At 39.5% G+C, this 18,983-nt stretch overlaps 1 protein-coding gene across 1 annotated transcript in view; it reads left to right on the top strand.

Annotated features, from left to right (window-relative positions):
* The first annotated feature begins 4,652 nt into the window (after positions 1-4,652).
* The window catches only part of RGS22 (regulator of G protein signaling 22), a 61,986-nt gene continuing 47,655 nt past the window's right edge, over positions 4,653-18,983 (top strand). Inside the window, 4 exon segments of the mRNA XM_071738049.1 lie at positions 4,653-4,863; positions 5,517-5,545; positions 8,788-8,850; positions 18,686-18,907. Of these exon segments, the coding sequence (XP_071594150.1) occupies positions 4,839-4,863; positions 5,517-5,545; positions 8,788-8,850; positions 18,686-18,907 (339 nt within the window). The 5' untranslated portion in view covers positions 4,653-4,838.

Here is an 18,983-nt window from a genome sequence, read left to right as displayed (position 1 = left end):
CTCATTCAACCTGACACTGAACACCTCTAAGCAGGGAGCATCCACAACTTCTCTGGGCAATCTGTATCAGGGTCTCCCCACCCTCGTACTGAAGAACTTCTTCCTGATATCCCATCTAAGCCTATTCTCCTTCAATTTAAAACCATTTCCCCTTATCCTGTCGCTGGACACTCCTATGAAAAGTCTCTCTGCAGCCTTCCTGTAGAGTCCCTTTCAGGTACTGGAAGGCAGCTATAAGGTTCCTCTGGAGCCTTCTCTTCTTCAGGCTGAACAATCCCAGCTCCCTCAGCCTCTCCTCATAGCAGAGGTGCTCCAGCCCCTGGATTATCTTTGTGGCCCTCCTCTGGACTCCTTCCAAGAGATCTATGTCCTTCTTATGGGGAGGACACCAGAACTGGATGCAGTATTTGAGGTGGGGTCTCACAAATGCAGAGTAGAGGGGGAAAATCTGCTGGCCACCCTCCTCTTGGTACATCCTTCCTCCTGGTGCATCCTAGGATATGGTTTGCTTTCTGAGCTGCGTAGATGTGAGATGTTACACAGACTGTGGCAGTAGCAATGTCTTTGTCTTTTAAATACGAATTTTAGTTGTGTTGAGAATATTCTTCCGTCACTGGAAAAAAAATTGTACAGAAGAAGCATACCCATGAAATATTGGAATTTCAGATTCAATTTTCCTTTATCTTTTTGTGTACTCTGCTGTGGTGTACAAAAACTATTGCTGGGATGTAGTTATTCTCCAGTCTTGCTGTTGAAGTGTTTCTGTCAAGAAATAGTTCCAAGATTCTGTGTCCCAAATGGACACAGTAAAAGGTAATATGATCTTTTGTACAGGGTGAGGTATCGGTCCTGTTTTCTGCTCCAAACAGAGATGCTCACTAATGCACTGTTTAAGACTTTTTCCTTGGTTTAAATAATTGTCATAGAGTAGTCCAGGGACAATGGTAGACAACACAGAATGGAAAACAAGAAAATAAGCTAATTCTTGAAGAGCTTTGCTCAAGTAACTAGTGTAAATGTGAAACTGTTATAGGGGTTGAGCTGTTTTCCTCACTTAAAATAATCCTTGACTTCAAATGCGTACATTCTGTTAATAAAAATATTTTATCACAAGGGGGCACCAAAGATTTTTCTTACAGAACAGAACTTCAGTTATTTTTCTTCTTGCTTTAACCCTTACACACTAGTTCAAAGAATGCAAAATGTTCTGAATCTCTTAAAGCAAGTGTGGCCATAATTCCACCATGCCAGCCTGGTGTTGGCTACAAAATGTAGCTCCCTCATGGAAGTGTTGCAGTTTCAGAAGCTGCATGCTCTGGACTTCAAAACTACAGAAAAATGTATTTGATAATAAAATCCAATGTAGTTTTACAGATTATCTATGAGTATCTTCTTAGTCTATCATGATTTAAAATTATCACAGGCAGAATATCTTAATGTGTGCATTTTATACTTAATTGATGTCCTGATGGTTTTAGTGAACAAGAAAAGGGAAAACATTAACTTTTTTAAAACTGAAAATTGGGAAGGGGCTAAGTATTCCCATATAAGGTGTTTGAAACTATACCAAAATTTCCACATTTCCAAAATTTCACTCTGTTAAATGAAGACTGGGTGAGAATTTGGGAATTTAATGTGTTCTTTATTCTTTAACTAGGTACTTCTGGAGTCCAGGAGAGCAAGAGATAGGAAAGAATACCTACAAAATAAGAAGTCTATAGTTTTGTATGCTTTTTTGAAGCACTGCTGAAATCTTTAGGAGTACCTGTTAGCTGTGGATTCTTAAATCATTCCTTACACCTATTGTGTTGACACTGCTGTGTTTTGGAGGCTGACATACTCACATTTTTTTCTTTTTTTTTTCTCTTCCTTATGATTTTTTTTTCTTTAGCTGAACCTGTCTACCAGTCTGCATTATACAGATACACAAGCAACTTTGTGGCTTTGTGACACAAAAGAAGTGAGAACTGGTGGTCAGTGGAATGTGCTGTCTCAAACAGCTCTGCTGCTACCCACAGGCCCAATGCATCAGTAATAACCCACATGAATAACTTAGCTCTTAGCTGGGGAATCCTGGGTTGGGGACTATTGATCTCTACTGATTATAAGAGCAAGATTGGAAGTACAAGCAGACATTTAGGGTTTCTTTTTGCGTATCTGCTTCCTACTGCCAGTAGATGATCCTGTTAAAAGACAATTCTAGAACAATGTTTAGCAGTATTGGCATATGTTATTCCTATCTGCTGAAGCATCTCCATATGCCTCTTGTGTTGGCTAGAACACCTGTTAGGCCAACATCAAGTCACTGACATGACTTAAACCAAACTACAAGTAACCCCCGAAAAAAAAAGAAAACCTCATGAAATTTCCTTGCGCAACTAAAAGTAAGGAGGAGTGGTAAACTTGCAAAGTTTGTTAGCACAGCCAAAATGTATTGCAAAACATGACTCCAGTTTATCTACATGAAAAATAGAGAATAGATATTGACAATGCAGTCTTTTGTATGTACTGCCAAAATTTTTGATGCATCCCCTGATACTGAAATCTCTTTGAGAAATGTCATAGTTTCTTGTGATATGTAGCTTATGTTTCAGGTGAAAGCTGTGCTATGTTAACTGCTGTAGGGCTTCTAGCAATAAACTCTCTCTGTATTGCTGTAAACTTATGCACCATGCCAATTTTTTTAATCTTTTATGTGGTTAGATAGCTGTGGGTCTAGTAGTTTTTTCCTGATAGTTACATTGTCTTCATGGAATTACTTTCTAACACAGTTCTTCAGACTGTCACAATCTTGCTGAATGTTTTTTTTTTTTTTCCAGGTAAGTTTTAATGCTCCTTTCCAAAATTAGAAAAGATAGTCTAATATTCTCTTAAAGGGCAAGCAGTTCTCTCTTAAGTCACATTTAAATTTCTGAAGGGATCAGATGACTGAAGGTATGAAGGAGGTAACTGGCATGTGTGAGGTAGCAAGAGTACAAATATATATCACAAATTGCTAAGCGATGCTTCCAAATTCTGATTCACTTTCCAGGTATTCCTCTGTATTCTCTTTATCTTTTCTCAGACCCATATTATGCAAAGGGAAATCGAACTTTATTTAAAGCCCTTAAAAGTTAATCAGACAGCTAGCAACATTTCACCAAGAATGTGGTGTAATGCTGTCAGGCCTAATGGAAGGTGCCCCTGCCCATGGCTCCCTTCTAACCCAAGTCATTCTATTATAAGCTAATCAGAAGAGGTATTATTCTGGTATTTAGTAATTAAAGCAGTGGTTGTGGTATTTGGACAGACACTCCCAGGAGTGGGAATGCATCCCTGGAGTAGTGGGTACAAAATATCACCCTCTATGATCTAGAAATAGATCAACAAATCTATTTGATTTGTTGTTTGTTCATTTTGACAGTGATCAATTCCTGGCCTTCAAGCTGCAGTCCCTGAGCATGTACACGTTTCCAGGTTTTAGGTGGCCATGGATTTCACCAAAATAATGTATGAATTAAATTAAAAATTTTCTTCAGAGCTGAAAAGCACAACTGGAGACCCACAACTGTTCTGTGAAATACAGCACAAAGGATGGAGTCTATTGGGAATGGAAAGGTGCATTTTGGGCACCTCCTGAGCACAGCTGATGGACTAATCTGCTCCAAGGAGCCCTGCATGTAACTCTCATACAGGACATATTCTACAGCTGATCCCACTGGAACTCAAGCTACTGAAATCAGGGATGCTCTGGAAATAAGCAGCAGCAGAACCTTTGAGTGACCAAAAAACCTGAAGGTGCCTGAAGAATTTAACCAGTTCTAGAACCATACACATAATCAGTGGAGTGTTTTCAGACCCCAGCTGTGGAACACTTGAAGTCCACTGAGAACTCTATGGAGGAGCGTGAATTCCTTCTTTTTGCACACTTTTTGCTGACCATTCCAGAACTGTGACTTTCTCATATATAACTGGATACCATGATGAGCAAAGAAGAAACTAACATTTTGAGAGAAAACTCTTCTTTGTCTCTTGATGTCTTTTCTTCCTCCACCTACACCATTTATAAACTCCCTAAACAAGTGAAAATGCATCTGCCTTTGGATTTCTGCTGGGTCTGGACCCTTTCAGCAGAAGGAAGAGAGAAAGTCTGCTGCCAAGGCTGCAGGTTGTGTTTCTGGCACATTACAGTAGGGCCAATTGTGCTGGTTAAGGACCCAGCCAGTGTTTCATCTCAGCCTTAGCAATACAAAGCTTCTCACCTTTTTTACTTGACTGCAACGAGAGTTCTTCTCCATAAATAAGAATGACTTTAGTACTTGGGATCAAGTAACAGCCCACTTATAGATGCAAAATTATTTGATACATGATGTTAACCTGTTGGTTATTAGTCACGTGGTGTGAGATTTTTTTGAAACAAAATTCCACATGGCTCAAGGGTCTTGTTAGTATAGAAGATGACAGAATATAACTTTGGACTAAGAACTGTCTAGGTCTGTTGAGAAAGAAAAGTTCAATTTCATTTCTTGCTGCAAGTGTCTTCAAATTCCTAATTCACAATTATCTGTTTTGGGACCGTATCATCTGTGTCTGATATCTGGGTCTGCTTCAGGAAGCTTTGCAGCAGCAGCAGAAGCCTTTACTTACTGCTCTGCTCATCTTGAGCATTGTTTGCAGTGCCATAGCAACCCTGCTTGCAGGGAGCTACAGAGCAGACCAAGCCTGCCCAGCTGCACACCAGCAGTCCCCAGCCAGGCCCAGGGGCTCTGTAGCTTCTATTTCTGGGCTGCAACTCAAGGATTTTACCTTTGTAAATGAGATTGTAAACATGCAGGTGTGGGTGCCAGCCCTCATGCAGGATGCAGTCGAAGAGGCTTACCACTGGTATGTGTTGCTTTCAGGCCAGGTGATGGGTGACTCGGTGACAAGGGGGCTGGTTCTGGGGTGATTGTCTTGGGTACAGAGGTGGTGATAACAGAGGGAGATTTTGAGCTGCTAGCTTCAAGCTTGGCAAGCAAAATTCATCAGTCTGAAGAGAGAACTTCACTCCCTTCAAATGGCATCACAAAAGACAGAAAATTCTGCTGGAATGAGTGAGTTTTGTGTCTCTGGGAACACCCACAATTACAATTTTTTTTTTTGGAATTTTATCATATGATTCATAGTATCTGCTGTTCAAGGCTCCCAGAGTCTCATACAAGTTTGTGTTTTCATTAAAACCAGCAAGCTTCTAGTAATCAATTTTGCAGAAGAAAACTGATGAGAAGTTAATGGATACGTATGAGAAATACACTAGTTAAATAATACTTTAGTTATATTTAAACCATTCTTGTGATACTCAACCTTTTTATGCATGGGTCAACATTACTGCATGTTCTAAGCGTTTATTTTGTTTCCCCTGGCTGTGTTATTTTATTTCAGAATATCCATGAAGGTTTTCATGCCTGACTACTTTTTGTTTCTGTTCAGTAATCATAGTTGAACAAGCATGATTGTATTGCTTGGATTCTGTATGATATTTCATTTTTGTGTTTCAGAACCTCCATGTATAACAGAAGAAGTGTTTGTAAGTATACTTTATAAGGCTAGATCATTCATGTTGTCAACTGTAGAGCCAAACAAGCAAAAAAAGTTTTGGAAAACTGTTATTTGGTTCCTCATTTATGTCCTCTGTGAGAGTATGGAGTATTGAGTAATTTTTTACAATATACTCAGACAAAAAACTCACTTAGTTTGAAAATAGAAAAAAAAGTAATGTGAAACTATGGTGAGTAAGGAAAGAAAAATGAAAGAGGATGAAGGAAGGAAACAATTAACTGGAAGGTTCACTGTGACGAGTTTAACAATATCCTTACTTTATCTTTTCTGCCCTTTGCTCATGTCTCATTGTAGGATTTCCCTGATGTATCTCTCCTTGTTTGAAAGGTAGATATTCTTGTCTGTTACCTCATCTGAAATGACACCTTAGATCTTGAATCTTAGATAGTGTTTGCCTCTTGTCGATTTTGGATGCATTTCTAACTGTGTATATTATAGTACAAAAATATTGCAATTCTTTTGGGAGCTTCCAGATATCTTTTTATTTATATTGTTTGTCATAAACAGAATCACCAGGAATTCAGGTACAGATAACTAACATTTATAACAGATATTTTGCATAATTAAACATGTACATGAGAACATGTCTCAGCATGTTTTCATTGCATTAACCCTTGATTCTGCCAGCTACTTACTGTGCCTAGACATGCCCAGCTCCAGGTGAACTTCACACAAGGACATGAAGTTGTCAGAGTTCAATGCAGGATTAGGGTTTTATATTATCTTTCACTTTTGTAATTTCACAATGCCATTAATTTAATATTCTTCAAGGCTGCAGAGGTATTTATCATTTTAGTGGGTGCTGCAATGTGAAATGCAAACTTTTCAAGATGGTGTAATGTTTACCCACATTCAACTTCTCCTTTGGTGTTTAATAATGTTTCTGTGTTTCTGTACTTTTTTATTATGGCAATAACAGAGAAAGCTCTCAAATCCTATAGGTAGAAAGTAACTTCATTTAATTCAACAAAATATTTAATAAATTATTGTATGCCATTGCCAAAACGATTTTAAAATTCTTTTCAATGTTAAAAGAGTCACAGAAATCAGGCTCAGGTTACTCCTATTTGCACACAAATTGCATGAAGGCAAAACTATAGTTTTCGAAGAATTTTAGCACACCTTGACCTCTTGTTGCAATTGTAAAACAGCTTTTTCTAGTCATAATTTGTACTGTGAGGCAGGAAAGATGCCAGCATAGGAAGAAATGAAACAAAATGCTTCCTGACACAAATTTTTATCTGAAGTGTTGCTTGTGTAACTCCATAATTTGTATTGTGAATACCTGAGAGTGCAACTATGTTTCAAATTAAAACAAGGCTGATCATTAAAACCCCTCCAAAACCAAGAAGAAAGTATATTGTGTATAGATGCAGTAAGACCAGTAAGTAGGAAAGCTAGCATTAATAAGATCATAAACATTGTATTGATTAATCAACAACTGTGTTTACATTTCTTGCTGTTATATGGGACTACAGAGAATCATATCCTTGGCAAATCAAAAACATATGTTACCTGCATATTCTTAAAGAGCTTATACTTCAGCCAGTAATAACTGTTTTGAGTCCCTTGAAACAATATTTACATGGGGTATTATCATATCTCACTGGCTTCAGATTCATCCTCCTTATCAGTGTCAAATCTAACTGTGCATTAGTCAAGCCAAGTGTGAGGCATACTGCAGTTTCTGATTATTTTTTTTAAAATTGTGTTAAAACTTGCTGAATTGAGATTTCTGGATCTGACGTCTTCCTTAGTGACAGTAGTGAGAGGATTTTCTATTTACTTCAAAATACTTCAGGTCAGACACTTTGGTGAATTCTCCTATTTATTCAGTGCCATAACATCTCCAGGTCCATTGTGCAATGCAAGTGCATCGGACCATGGGCCTGTGATCCAAAAAAGGCACAACCTCTGTAATGCAGAAAACCTGGCTTTCAGTGTTGTCAGTATTTTCCAGGAATCAGCATGAGCTAACTCGCCTGCCCAGTGTCAGGCAGAGCAGCAACCATAAGCACTAAGGAATAAATGTTGGCAGACTAAGGCTGGACAAACACCGTCAGGTCTGGTTCTGACTTGTCATGCAGCACACAAGGGCCTTCCTGAGTTCATATTAGCTCAAAAAATCTTCTTTACCTAAGTATAAGCTGTCTCTAGTTAGCCTAGATCCTGTAGAATTTGAATCAAGGTACTGCAAGTGATGCCATGTAGGCTTTGCATAACCTCTCTTTAACACTATTCCACACTAGTGCATTCAGTGCAATGAACTTCAGAAAGAGAAAAAAAAGTTTTATATCACAAGACCTTTGCGGATAGTCAGCAAATACATTTGATTTAGGTGCATTCTCACTGTGTTGTAAGGCAGAAATAGTAGAATATTCAAGAAAGTGAAACCATAACATTTTTTTCAGAACTCTTCATTATACTGAAGACAGATTTCTGAAGGCAGATGTAATCACGTTCTGCTTTTACCTTTTGTTGACTTGAAATGGAGATGGTGGTGGTGGTATTGAGCTCAACAGGAATAAGACTGGGGTCCGTATTTATCGAAATGACAATAGCAAAATAAATTAATTCCTATTCTACAGTTTTTGAGTCTTGTTAACAAGATTTAAAATGCAGGGGTCAGAAAGGGCACAAAAACACCTGCAGATGCAGTCTTCACTTCTGATGAGGTCAACAGAAAGCCTCCCAGTTCTGTCAGATTCCAACTATGGCATAGACTGCTTGCTTGGTGAGCCAAATTATAGATTGGTGAACTCCCTTTTATTCCCCAAACATCCTCTGAAACATCCCTAAGCTGCAGTGTGGGAGCAGAAGCAGGTTCTGCTGAACTTTTACACTCCCTTTCTCCCCAGATGCAGGAGAGAAAAGTACAATGTGGGGAATTTCTATGCTGTTAGCTTATGCACATTCTTTTTTCAAAAGTAAACATGCAGATTTCCAGCATTTAGAATCAGTTTGGTTTATGGAGGTTTTATCTGTAAATTTCTTGGCAAAGAATTTACCTTAACGAGTGTTTTTTAAATTGCTAAGGACCTCAGTGACGTGCAAAGGCTAGAATATAACAATGAAGCAATGATTATTTTCCCAAATGTGGGAAATAACATTTTGCAAAAAGTTTACATGCCGTATCTAGTGGAAAAGTCATCCAAACCATGTTAGTGCAGATCAGTGCAAGCCCTGATATGTGTTTTTGTCTCTCTGTAGGAAGAATACTTAGCCACAGATAACTTATTTGTGGACTACTTTAACGAATTTTTGAGTCTTCCGGTAAGTACCTTACAGAAATTCCTTACAAAATACAAGTCACACCTTACCAAGATTAGCAGTAGGGTAATTAGTCTTAAAACATTTTGCATTTTGTCATTTGGTAATTAAATGCCTTTTACAATAAGCATGTTTTTTAGTGCTACCAACTCTTATTGCTCAATGTTATTACCACTGTTGGGAAAAATAACACAGAATCTGGACTTAAGGGGATGAATTTTCCCTTGCAAATTCAGATGTTTATATCACTGTGCACCAAAATACTAAGAATAGAAAATGAAAGATGTTTAAATACTTAGTTTAAAAGTACAGGGAGTCTACTTTTATTCCAGTGTCATGACATGCCAACATAATGAGTATTAGTCCTTTTACAATGTTCTGGTGATGCACTCAGTGATTAATACCAACTTTACCTCAGCAATCAACTCTGTTTCTCTTCATGGCTCTGAAGACCTTTAAGCTGGTGCTCCCTTCCTCTTCCCCTCCATTTGCAGCTAGAAGAATAGAGTCTTCCACTGTATTCTGTGTGCTGATCCTGTTTCAGTTAAATACCATACTCAGTGTTCTATATTTTACCAGTTTCCCTATATTTTGCTCCTTTTCCCCATCGACTACCCTGCCTCACCACACTCTCACGGAGATCACATGTACTGTCCTGCTCCCTCAACACAGCAACCTCACCCAACTTCATTTAAGTAGTCTTGGCCCTGACTCTTCTTGTTCTCTCTATCCCCACACCTCACACCCATGCAAGGTGTCACAGACCTTCCTACACTCAGTGTCACTCATGGCTCCCATGGGGCCTCCCAGATGAAACATCATAGAGCTGCCCCACAGCTTGTCCCCCTCCAAAAGTACTGCATCCCAGCAGGCTGCACTGTGAGAACATAACACCCAATCTTGCTTGGTAGAAATCACCATCAACATTAAGAAAGAGCAGAATACTTTTTGATGTTACTTGGACCTATGACTACGGTGCAGCCATTATTGAAATAAATGGTGATTTGGGCTTTCCAAATTGAACAACACAGAGATACGGTCTCTAAACAACATCACACATTTGTGTAAATATCCATATAATGAAAGCTGCAGAACTAAGGATGGTAGAACAGGCTTCACATGCCAATTTTTTATCTTTGAATAGAATGTGAAGGTACTAACTCTACATTGAAGTGTGGGTTTTGTGCTTAGCAGTGATACTGACTCCTCTCAGGATCTCAGACTTTACATGTTTTCATCACACTGTAAGATTCCTAAAAATATTTTTCACAAAGCTGGGGAGACACAGATAGAAGAAAATGTGTGGTGAGAGGACTTCTTTTTTGTTTTTTCCTCTTTCTTCACCTCTTCCTCTCCCCTTGCAGCTGCTTTAGGATATCTGCCTAATCCAAGCCTAACTATGGGGCTTTTAAACCCGGGCCTCTTTGTGTGCCAGGTTGTGCTTAGCACAGGAATACCATCTTCCATGACTTTGCTGCTTATTTGGTAACCATGCTTCAAGTTTTCCCCAAATCGCAGAGGCTGGAGCGGGTAAGAAGTTCAGCCTACTCAGTCTCTGGGTCTCCTAGGACATGCACAGATTTCAGGATATCTATTAGTGGCCAAAATCCTCTGTGGCCTCAGGGGGCTCCTCAGCCCACAGTCCTGACACTGCTCAGCAGCTCTGAGCTCTGAGCATAGGAATTGTCCAGGTGGCTCTGGGAGCCCACAGAAAAGAGTTCACAGATACTCCTGAGTAAACAGCTTTGTACTCCTAATCTTGGTAGGTTTCTAAGATGACAAAATGTCTCTCTTCTATGTATTTACCTATCTTCATGAAAACAGATGCTCTGTTATCTATTTTTGTCTATAATGTTCTCGTAATTGGTTTTATTTTCTTTGATCTTTTCCTGAAGATTTGCACTCCTAAGAACTAAGTTCTATTACTACTTTGGGTTCTGTGGTTTGAGTGCTTTATATTCCCACTTTCCCTCTCTTTCTCAGAAGGTTTCTACTAAAACACCGCATTGAATTTTCCATTGCTTTATTCTTGTTGTGCTTATACCCTGTTGCCTGGGAACAGTATTACCCAGGTGTGCTAGTAGTTAGGCAACAAGTTAAACTGAAAATATTGTGTGACTTGATACAAGAAATTAGGGGTAGCATATGCTTATTTTAAGAAATTGCCTCTGTATTGATTTATAATGTACCACTAGTGTATGGAAAATTGTACCACTGGGGACTTTCTATAGCAGCAGCAGTTTTGTTTTTTTTTTCTTTGATTTACAGTATCTCCTTTAAGTGATTCTGTGGTTATAATAATATTCAGTACAATCTGACACAAATAGATCTGATGTTCCAAAGATCTACATCCTATAATGAAAGATAGTTTGCAAGGAAAATATTTCTGAAAGATAAAATAATACAAAAAAACCCATGAGAGCATTTGTTGCCAGTAGAACACTGGTTTCACAGTAGCAGAAACCAGCTACATGACATGCAAACAAATTACACCTTCCTTAGTAACTAGTCCAAAATGAAAGATTTAAGAGAAACCTTGCCCTGGACACATTTCCATTTCTAGTCAGTCAGGCATCTTCAGAATTCAAAACTTTGATCTGTGTATTTAAAACATCCAAGAAAATGTTTAGCCAGGAATGAAAATTCAGAAGTCAGAAATCATCCAGCTCAGTGTTGGAGATCTCAAGAGAAAGTGCACCCATGTCAACTTCTTTCTTCTGCGCTCTACAAACTGCCTGCTCTTGTTCCACCAAAAGTCCATGCTGGGACCTCACTCTTCATTTTCGTATTACCAGTGATCCTGATGAAGAAGAGAAGATTCCTTCTCTTTGTGGCCTTGAAGAGTTGCACTAGAGACAGAAGAGCAAACTGCATCTCAGCTAAAGCATATTCAGGAGATGGGGCTCTTGGTGTCAAGTCCATGGCTGTGTGTTTCCCTTGCAGCAGAAAGATAACAAGTTTTTTCAAATTCATATTTGAAAAGTATTTCTTTCAAAAGTCATTCTCACTATAAAAGCTCTCCTAAGAAACAAAACAAAGCAAACAAACAAAAACACCCCATAAACCAATAATAAATAAAAAGAGAATTAATCAATTAGTTTATTCCTTTTATCATATTAAAAACATTCTCCTTTCCATGCTGAGAAGCACAGAGATGTTCTAGTAGTGGAATACAGAAAGAAGAGGCAGCATACTGTAGGTAGATTGCTTGACCTAATTTTCATGCTAGTAGGAACTATTTTGTTGTGATTTTAAAAAAAGTTATGGTAAATGGTCCAGGAAGATGGATATGTGACAGTACGCAGCTAATAGCTTTAACTCAAATGTCACTGCTGAGTAGCCTCGTGTCCAGGATTTGAAGTAGGTGATGACTCTGAAAACAAAGCACAGATGATGGAAAGGGCAGAAAGCAAAAAGCAATCGACCATCTACTGCACTGTTCGGGCTGTTCTCTGTGTTGAAGGTAGTGGTGAATAATTCAGTGCCTCAATCAATCAGTTCAGGGAGTCAGTCTCTGTTCATTAGTTTCCTCTTGTCTTTTCCAGCTGTCTGAAGGGAGGCTGCAGGTGTCAATAAAACCTTCCTTAAAAAAGCTTTTTTTTTCTCCTCCATGGGCACCCCCTTGTCGTGGGGGAGGAGCTTTTGTGCCCTTGTGAGGTTGAGAGCTATGCTGGCAGTGGCAGATGCCTCCGATAGGGTCTCCCATGCCAGACAAGTCACAACTGAAGGGTCAGACAAAGTGTGTCCATGGCCAGGATGGGCTCACTAGCCATCAGGCAACCATCCTAGGAGAAGGACAACTCTAATCCCAAACCTGGATAGATGGAGCTTGTTTAGCCCTGTAAGGCCATCCATCTAAGAGAAGGATGCTCTAACTAAACCTAGGCCCTGAGGACTTTGCTGTCACTGTCCAAGCTTGCTGGGCCCTGGCAGATGAACCTTAGGAGTAAAGGGTGGGGCCAGTTCCACACATGCTGTGCCTCACCTAAAAAAGCCACAGCACAGGCTCAAAGGGTGAACCCACACCTGTACAGCCCCTGCAGCAACAGGCGAGGGTCAAAATGTCAGGGGAAGCCACAGACCCAACCCTGCATGCAGGCAGCTCAGGACTGACCCAGGAGATAACAGTGGTGTTGGGCAGCATCCTGAGTGGCCTTTTTCAAGGAGAGCACTGCTTGCTCCACATGAAGAGGAGCCTAGAAAAGGTGGCTTGACCAAAGCTCACCTCCACCCCCTGCCCCCGGTTGGCTACCTGCGGTCAACAGGCATCTTCTGATGCAGTTCAACAAAGACAAAGAAACAAAGGCATACACCTGCTTCTAAAGGTGTGTTCAGATTAACACCTGCATATTGGAACATCAGAACCATGCTTGATACAGTGGACAGTGGGCGTTCTGAGCATTGTTCTGTTCTAATTGCCCACGAACTGTCACGACTTAACCTTGACATTGCTCGTCTCGGTGAAGTTCATCTTCATGAGGAAAGCAGTCTTAAAAAACCTGGTGCTGGCTACACACTCTATTGGTCAGGCAAACCCAAAACTGAAAGACACTTCTCAGGAGTTGGATTCATGATTAAAAACTGTCTTTGAACAGGCTGGGGTCACCAGTACTGAGGCCATGCTACTGAGGACACAGCTGTGCTGGGCAGGGCACATGCCCAGGATGGAGGATCACCTCCTCCCTAAGATTGTGCTCTGTGGTGAACTTGCCACCGGCTGCCACAAGAGAGGAGCCCCAGAGAGGAGATACAAGGACTCCCTGAAACAATCCCTCAGCTTTGGCCAGATGGACTGCCATCAGGGGTCCACCCTGGCCTCCACACGGGTGACATGGAGACACCATCCACAACGCTGCTGCCTCAGTTGAGAACACACATGGAATCAGTCTTGTGGAGAAAAGACAGCACAGAAAGCACCGTGCTTTGGCTGTCCCATCACAGGAGAATTTCTGCTGGGCCTTTGGCAATTGCACTGCCTGTCCCACCTTGGCCTTATCAGTGTGCTTGGAGCAAGCATGGGGAGAACCCTTCTGAAATCTTTGTTCGCAAAGCCAAGACAGGATGAAAAAGGCTTTGTCATCAGTAAGGCCTTACATGCATGCTATGTTGAGTTGTACCTAGCACTTTGCTATCTTTGTCAAGGAAGCAAAAGAAGCTCTCCTGACTTCTTTCTTACTGATAGTAGGTTTACTCAAAATGTTCTTCTCTTTTCTCTTAGTAAGATTGCAGTATGTGATTGTGACTTGTGTCTTACTTGTCAGTAGAAGGGATATCCTGGACTCTTTAAAGTCAGTGAGAAATTTGCCATTGACCATGTGCAGTGTGAATTTTCCAGGCACTTAGAGCTGCTCAAATTCTCCTCAGGTCTGGAATCTCTCTGGCATTTATTTATGATATACACACACACCCATCTTAAGGAACTTCTGGCAAAGTTTCTGGGTGAGGTCTCTATTAATTCCCACCCTTTCAGGGCCTTAGGAGGTGGCCAAGCAGTGGTCATTCTTATTTTCTTGGGATCAAACTGTGTTACTCAGGGTGGGATGTATTGAGCATGTTTACACATTTGTTAAGTGTATCTGAAGTTAAGTGTATCTGAAAACTTAAGGCAGAGAACAGTGAGATTTATATGTCTGATATCCTGGAAACATGGTGATGGATGCTGTTTTGGTTTCTGTTTTGGGAGGAGTGAGTAAAATTTTGCTTCCCTTCAGTTAGATGTATAAAGCTAGGTTTTGGAATTATGTATTCTATTTATTCTTCAGCTGAAGCCATATTCAATATGCATTTGACTTCTAAGAAATTTCTTTGCTGTAAAAAATGTACATGCGATTGTTCATTTATTTAATAGTGTGGCTGTACCACAGTCTGAAAGCAGTTTTTGTTGTTTTCTTGAGGATTTTTTCTGAAGCTGAGATGACTATACTGAGTTGTTTTGGTCTCAAGGGGTGAATTGCCTGTGAGTGAAACAGTTTGCCAAGTCTGTAGGCTTCTTATTTGTTGCTATTCTCAATTCCTTATTGAACCTATTTATTGTGCTAAATTGATAATGCGTGAATCCCAAGCTTCAAGGCGCCTGCCAAACCTGATTTATTTTTTCTTAACATCTTGAGGTATAATTTGGCTCTGGAGTTTTTCCCTCTCTATCTTCAAAGGATCAAAAATTGGCCCAAACTAGCGAGAGTATGTAGGGAAGAATGCATTGATAGTCTTAGTCTTTCGTTAGTGTATTTTACTTGTCTGTAAAAAGCCAAAGCACTTGCCAAATGTAGGATAAAAAAGATATTTCTTAGTGTATTAGATTGGCACAGAAGACTTTTTCCCCCTGCTTTATAGTGTAGGCTATCACTTGCTCCTGAACATAGGCATCTTCACCGAAGAGACTCCTTGCTATTGCAGTGACCTAGAATGTTGGTGTTGCAATAAACTTCTCTCATTATTGTCCTGTGAAAAGCTGTAGGATTTTATGGCACTTGGTTTCTGTGGGAAAGGTTTTAAGTTCTCTACAGGGTATTCAGCAGTTGGTTTGGTTTTTTTCTTTTATGGCCTGTAATGCGTGGGAATTGTTAGATTGTGTGTTTTGCTCCAAAATTTTTCACATACTAAGTGGGAAATGGATTGACTGATCCTCTCTGGCCTGTTCTACAAATGAGAAAATATTTGTTTCCTAGATGAACTCATGTTTATTTTTGTGTGTGTGTACCCATTTGATTTTTTGTCATAACTTTTTTTTTTTTGTCAGGTTGAGTTAGGATGGTCAGGAATTACATCTTCTTTCAATACATTTATAAAAACATTCTGATTTATCTTTATATCTTTCTTAAATAAGCAAATTCAATATGCTTCCTCATAAAGGCTTAAACAATTCTAAAATGCTTTTATACAATACTTTGATGAGATGCTCTATCTGGTAGAATTTGGGATTTGTACAGAATCATAGATCACTCGTGCTGAAAGGAGTTTTGGGCAGGGCTGTAGTCCAGCCTTCTACTCAAAGCAGGGTCAATGTTTTACTGCTGACATCAGGTTTCTTGGCACTTTCTCCAGCTGGTCTTGAAAATCTCCAACAACTCATTGCATTGTCAATCTGGACCATCTGTTCCAATGCCAATCATGTTGCAATTAGCTTTTTTCTTATATACAGTTAAGACTCTACTGTTTCAGTGTATGACCATGGTCTCTTGTCCTCCCACCAGGCACCTGGGTGAAAAGCCTAGCTCTATCTTTTCAGCAACCTCTTTGTAAGTACTGTAAAAATGCTGTGAGTTCCTCCCGGAGATGTCTCATCTGCAGGCTAAAAAATCCCTTTTCCTTCAGCCTCTCTTCTCAGAGCAAGTGCTCCAGCCCCTGACCATTTCAGTGGTTGCTTAACTTGAAAAAAATTATTAACATCTTTCTTGTACCAGGAACCCAAAACTATATGCAGTATTCCAGATGTAGTCTTACTAGTGTCAGGTTAAGGGGATCCATTGCCTACTCTTTGACTGACCCAAGAAGTATGCATGGCTTTTAAAGATCCTGAGGATAGGTAACTATACCTTGACCCAAACCTCAGAAGTCTGGACTAGAATCACCTTTTCCAGTGAAATATGTAGTCCATGAAGTCTTAGTCTTCCTATCCCATGAACGTATGTTCTTTTGCTCCATTAGTTTTTGTCTTATAAATGAGTTGTAATCAGACTCCCAAAACAGCAATATACCTTACATTTTAGAAATTGTCACTAGCACCTGTTTCACTGGCTAAAAGTTAATCAGTTAATTAGAATAAGTACTGACCCTAGCCCAAACCTAATAAGTACTAACCCTAACCTATATCTAATTTATGAAGGACTAAGTAAAAGTAGGTATGTGTGATAAACTAATTTTGTCTTTGTTTGGTTTTCAAGTTGAATAACATGGAACTAAAATAATCTGCTCATGTCTAGTCATGTAGCCCCATATGATGGAATTTGCACTCTGCTTGCTTTTTTTCCACAAGCAAGAGCATTTCAAACCCTGATAGACTGAAGCACCTTGTTTCCTAGTGTATTTTCTTCTGTTACTTTTTTAAAAACATGAAAAAAACAGTGATGGAATACATTTGGAGTTATTAATGTTGCACAGTTAGTCACTTAAAAGGTAGTAGCAGCCCAAATTAGGTCTGAAAGTAAATCAAATGTACACTAAGAAAAAGCAAACCAGGAGGGAGTCTGAGGAGTATAGAGAAATCATAAAAACATAAAAGCCTCTTTAACATGCTGTTCAGTACATCTGGAGAAAAAAACACTTAAACTTGCAGGGTACCCTAGAGAAAATTAATGCCAAAAGAGGCACAAGGTGTGAGAGAACAAAAACCAAGCCATGATTTCAGCTGAAGTTAAGTAAGTGAACAGACTAATGCAATTCAATGCAGGGCCCTGAGAAGTGACAGCCTGATGTCATAGGCACTGATCATGCACTCAAAGCTCTCTCATGCTCCCTGCTTTGCCAGGCTGAGCCTCCACACTGAGACATGATGGGATAAGTAGGGAATGTTGTAACCACATGTTGCTACCACATGGTTCAGTCCTGAGCATTGCTCTACAAGATATTGATCAACAAGGGGCCTTCAAGCAGAAGCAACAAAATAGCTGAAGCTGACGTGGTTGCTTCAGACTTCTGTAGGTGTGACAAAGATTTAAATTGGTCTGTAATATACTTGTATATTATATGTAGCATGTATTCAGCATATGAATTATAACTATGAGTGTATACATTTGATATACAAAAAGGGTTAAGGAAATGAAAAACACAGTGCTTGAAAAAAAAAGAAATCTTATTAAAGACAGAAGGACAACTGTACAAACATCAGGTGGGATCCTGCCTAGAAGAAAACCAAAATGAGGTTTGGTGCTGGGTCTGGGTACAGCCAGAATCTTATTCAGTTCTTAAATACAATAATACAATATGCTTTCTGGTCCCCTAGCTCAGTGTGGAGATGCTCAAATGCTCTGGTTGCATATAAACTCATATTCCTAACTGTCTTGGATATTCCCCCTTTACTTCTGCAAAATCCATCCATATTTTACTATGTTGTTTCAAGGAAGAGAATTTGAAAGATAGAAGCATGTTGGTCTTCTAGCAGAAAATGCAGGGAAATACCAAATACCAGAGCTCAAAATATGAAAGATGTCTGGTTTAATGTGTGGGCTTTTTTTGAGGTGACAAAGGTTACAATTACATAACTCAAGCTGAAGTTTGGTCTAACTCATGTATTATACAGTGTGTGACTGAACTATTGATGTGTAATACAACTTAACAAAGGCCATAGGTTTTGGTAGGTGTTTGACCTACAATTAACAATATTGGTGAAAAGCCTCTCCTACATATGGAAATCTTCAGATTCATCCTCAAATGTATCTTGCATTCACAAGTTCTGCTTCATTGCTAATCTTTTCAAGCCTTGATTGTGGTGATGAATGGGAGAACAAGATCTGGTCCTATAGGTTAGTAGTCCTCTGCAGAACAGTTGCTAAAGTCACTGTGAATTACATATTCCATACATCTGTGTACTAGATCTATTACTGGCTTATGAAAAAGAATGGTTTGTGATCAAGAATGAGTTAAATTCTTGACAATTAAGCATAGCTGAGACAACAAGTAGGAATGCATTGGAAAGCTGTACAGTGAAGAGGCTAAAGAACAAGAATGCAGAAAAAATACTGTTCCAGGCCCTGAACATCAACTACAGCAGGCAAGAGTAAGAAGCCTCATTATACCAGCTTGCATTTGGTGGAATGCTGCTATACTAGAAAAAGTAACTTACTTAAATTAAGAAGTTCCCTTATTACAATGTTCCAAACTTTCCAAACTTCTTTTGTAGACTTTTGCGCAGCCAGTGAAGTTTAACTCTGAATTTGGGGTTTTTGAAGTAGTTAATGATGCCCCACAGCGACTGGAAAGCCAGCTGAAAAAAATTCTACATGATCAGAAACCTCCAAACCCCATTTATGATGTTCTAAGGAGAGCAAAGAATGATGGGCAGCTCTCCAAAATGTGCAGGACTTCTCCAACCTTCAATATTGATCCAAATTACAACACTATGGTAAGCATCTTATAGCCTCTGAATTTATATTTAGATCTTACTGTAGAGATACTGGCAGTAGTTTTTGTTGTGTTTG

This window comes from Heliangelus exortis, chromosome 2, assembly GCF_036169615.1.
Source record: "Heliangelus exortis chromosome 2, bHelExo1.hap1, whole genome shotgun sequence".
Classification (NCBI taxonomy): Eukaryota; Metazoa; Chordata; class Aves; order Apodiformes; family Trochilidae; genus Heliangelus; species Heliangelus exortis.
The sequence above is the reverse complement of the archived record's forward strand: the minus strand, read 5'-3'. Positions and strand labels throughout refer to the sequence as shown.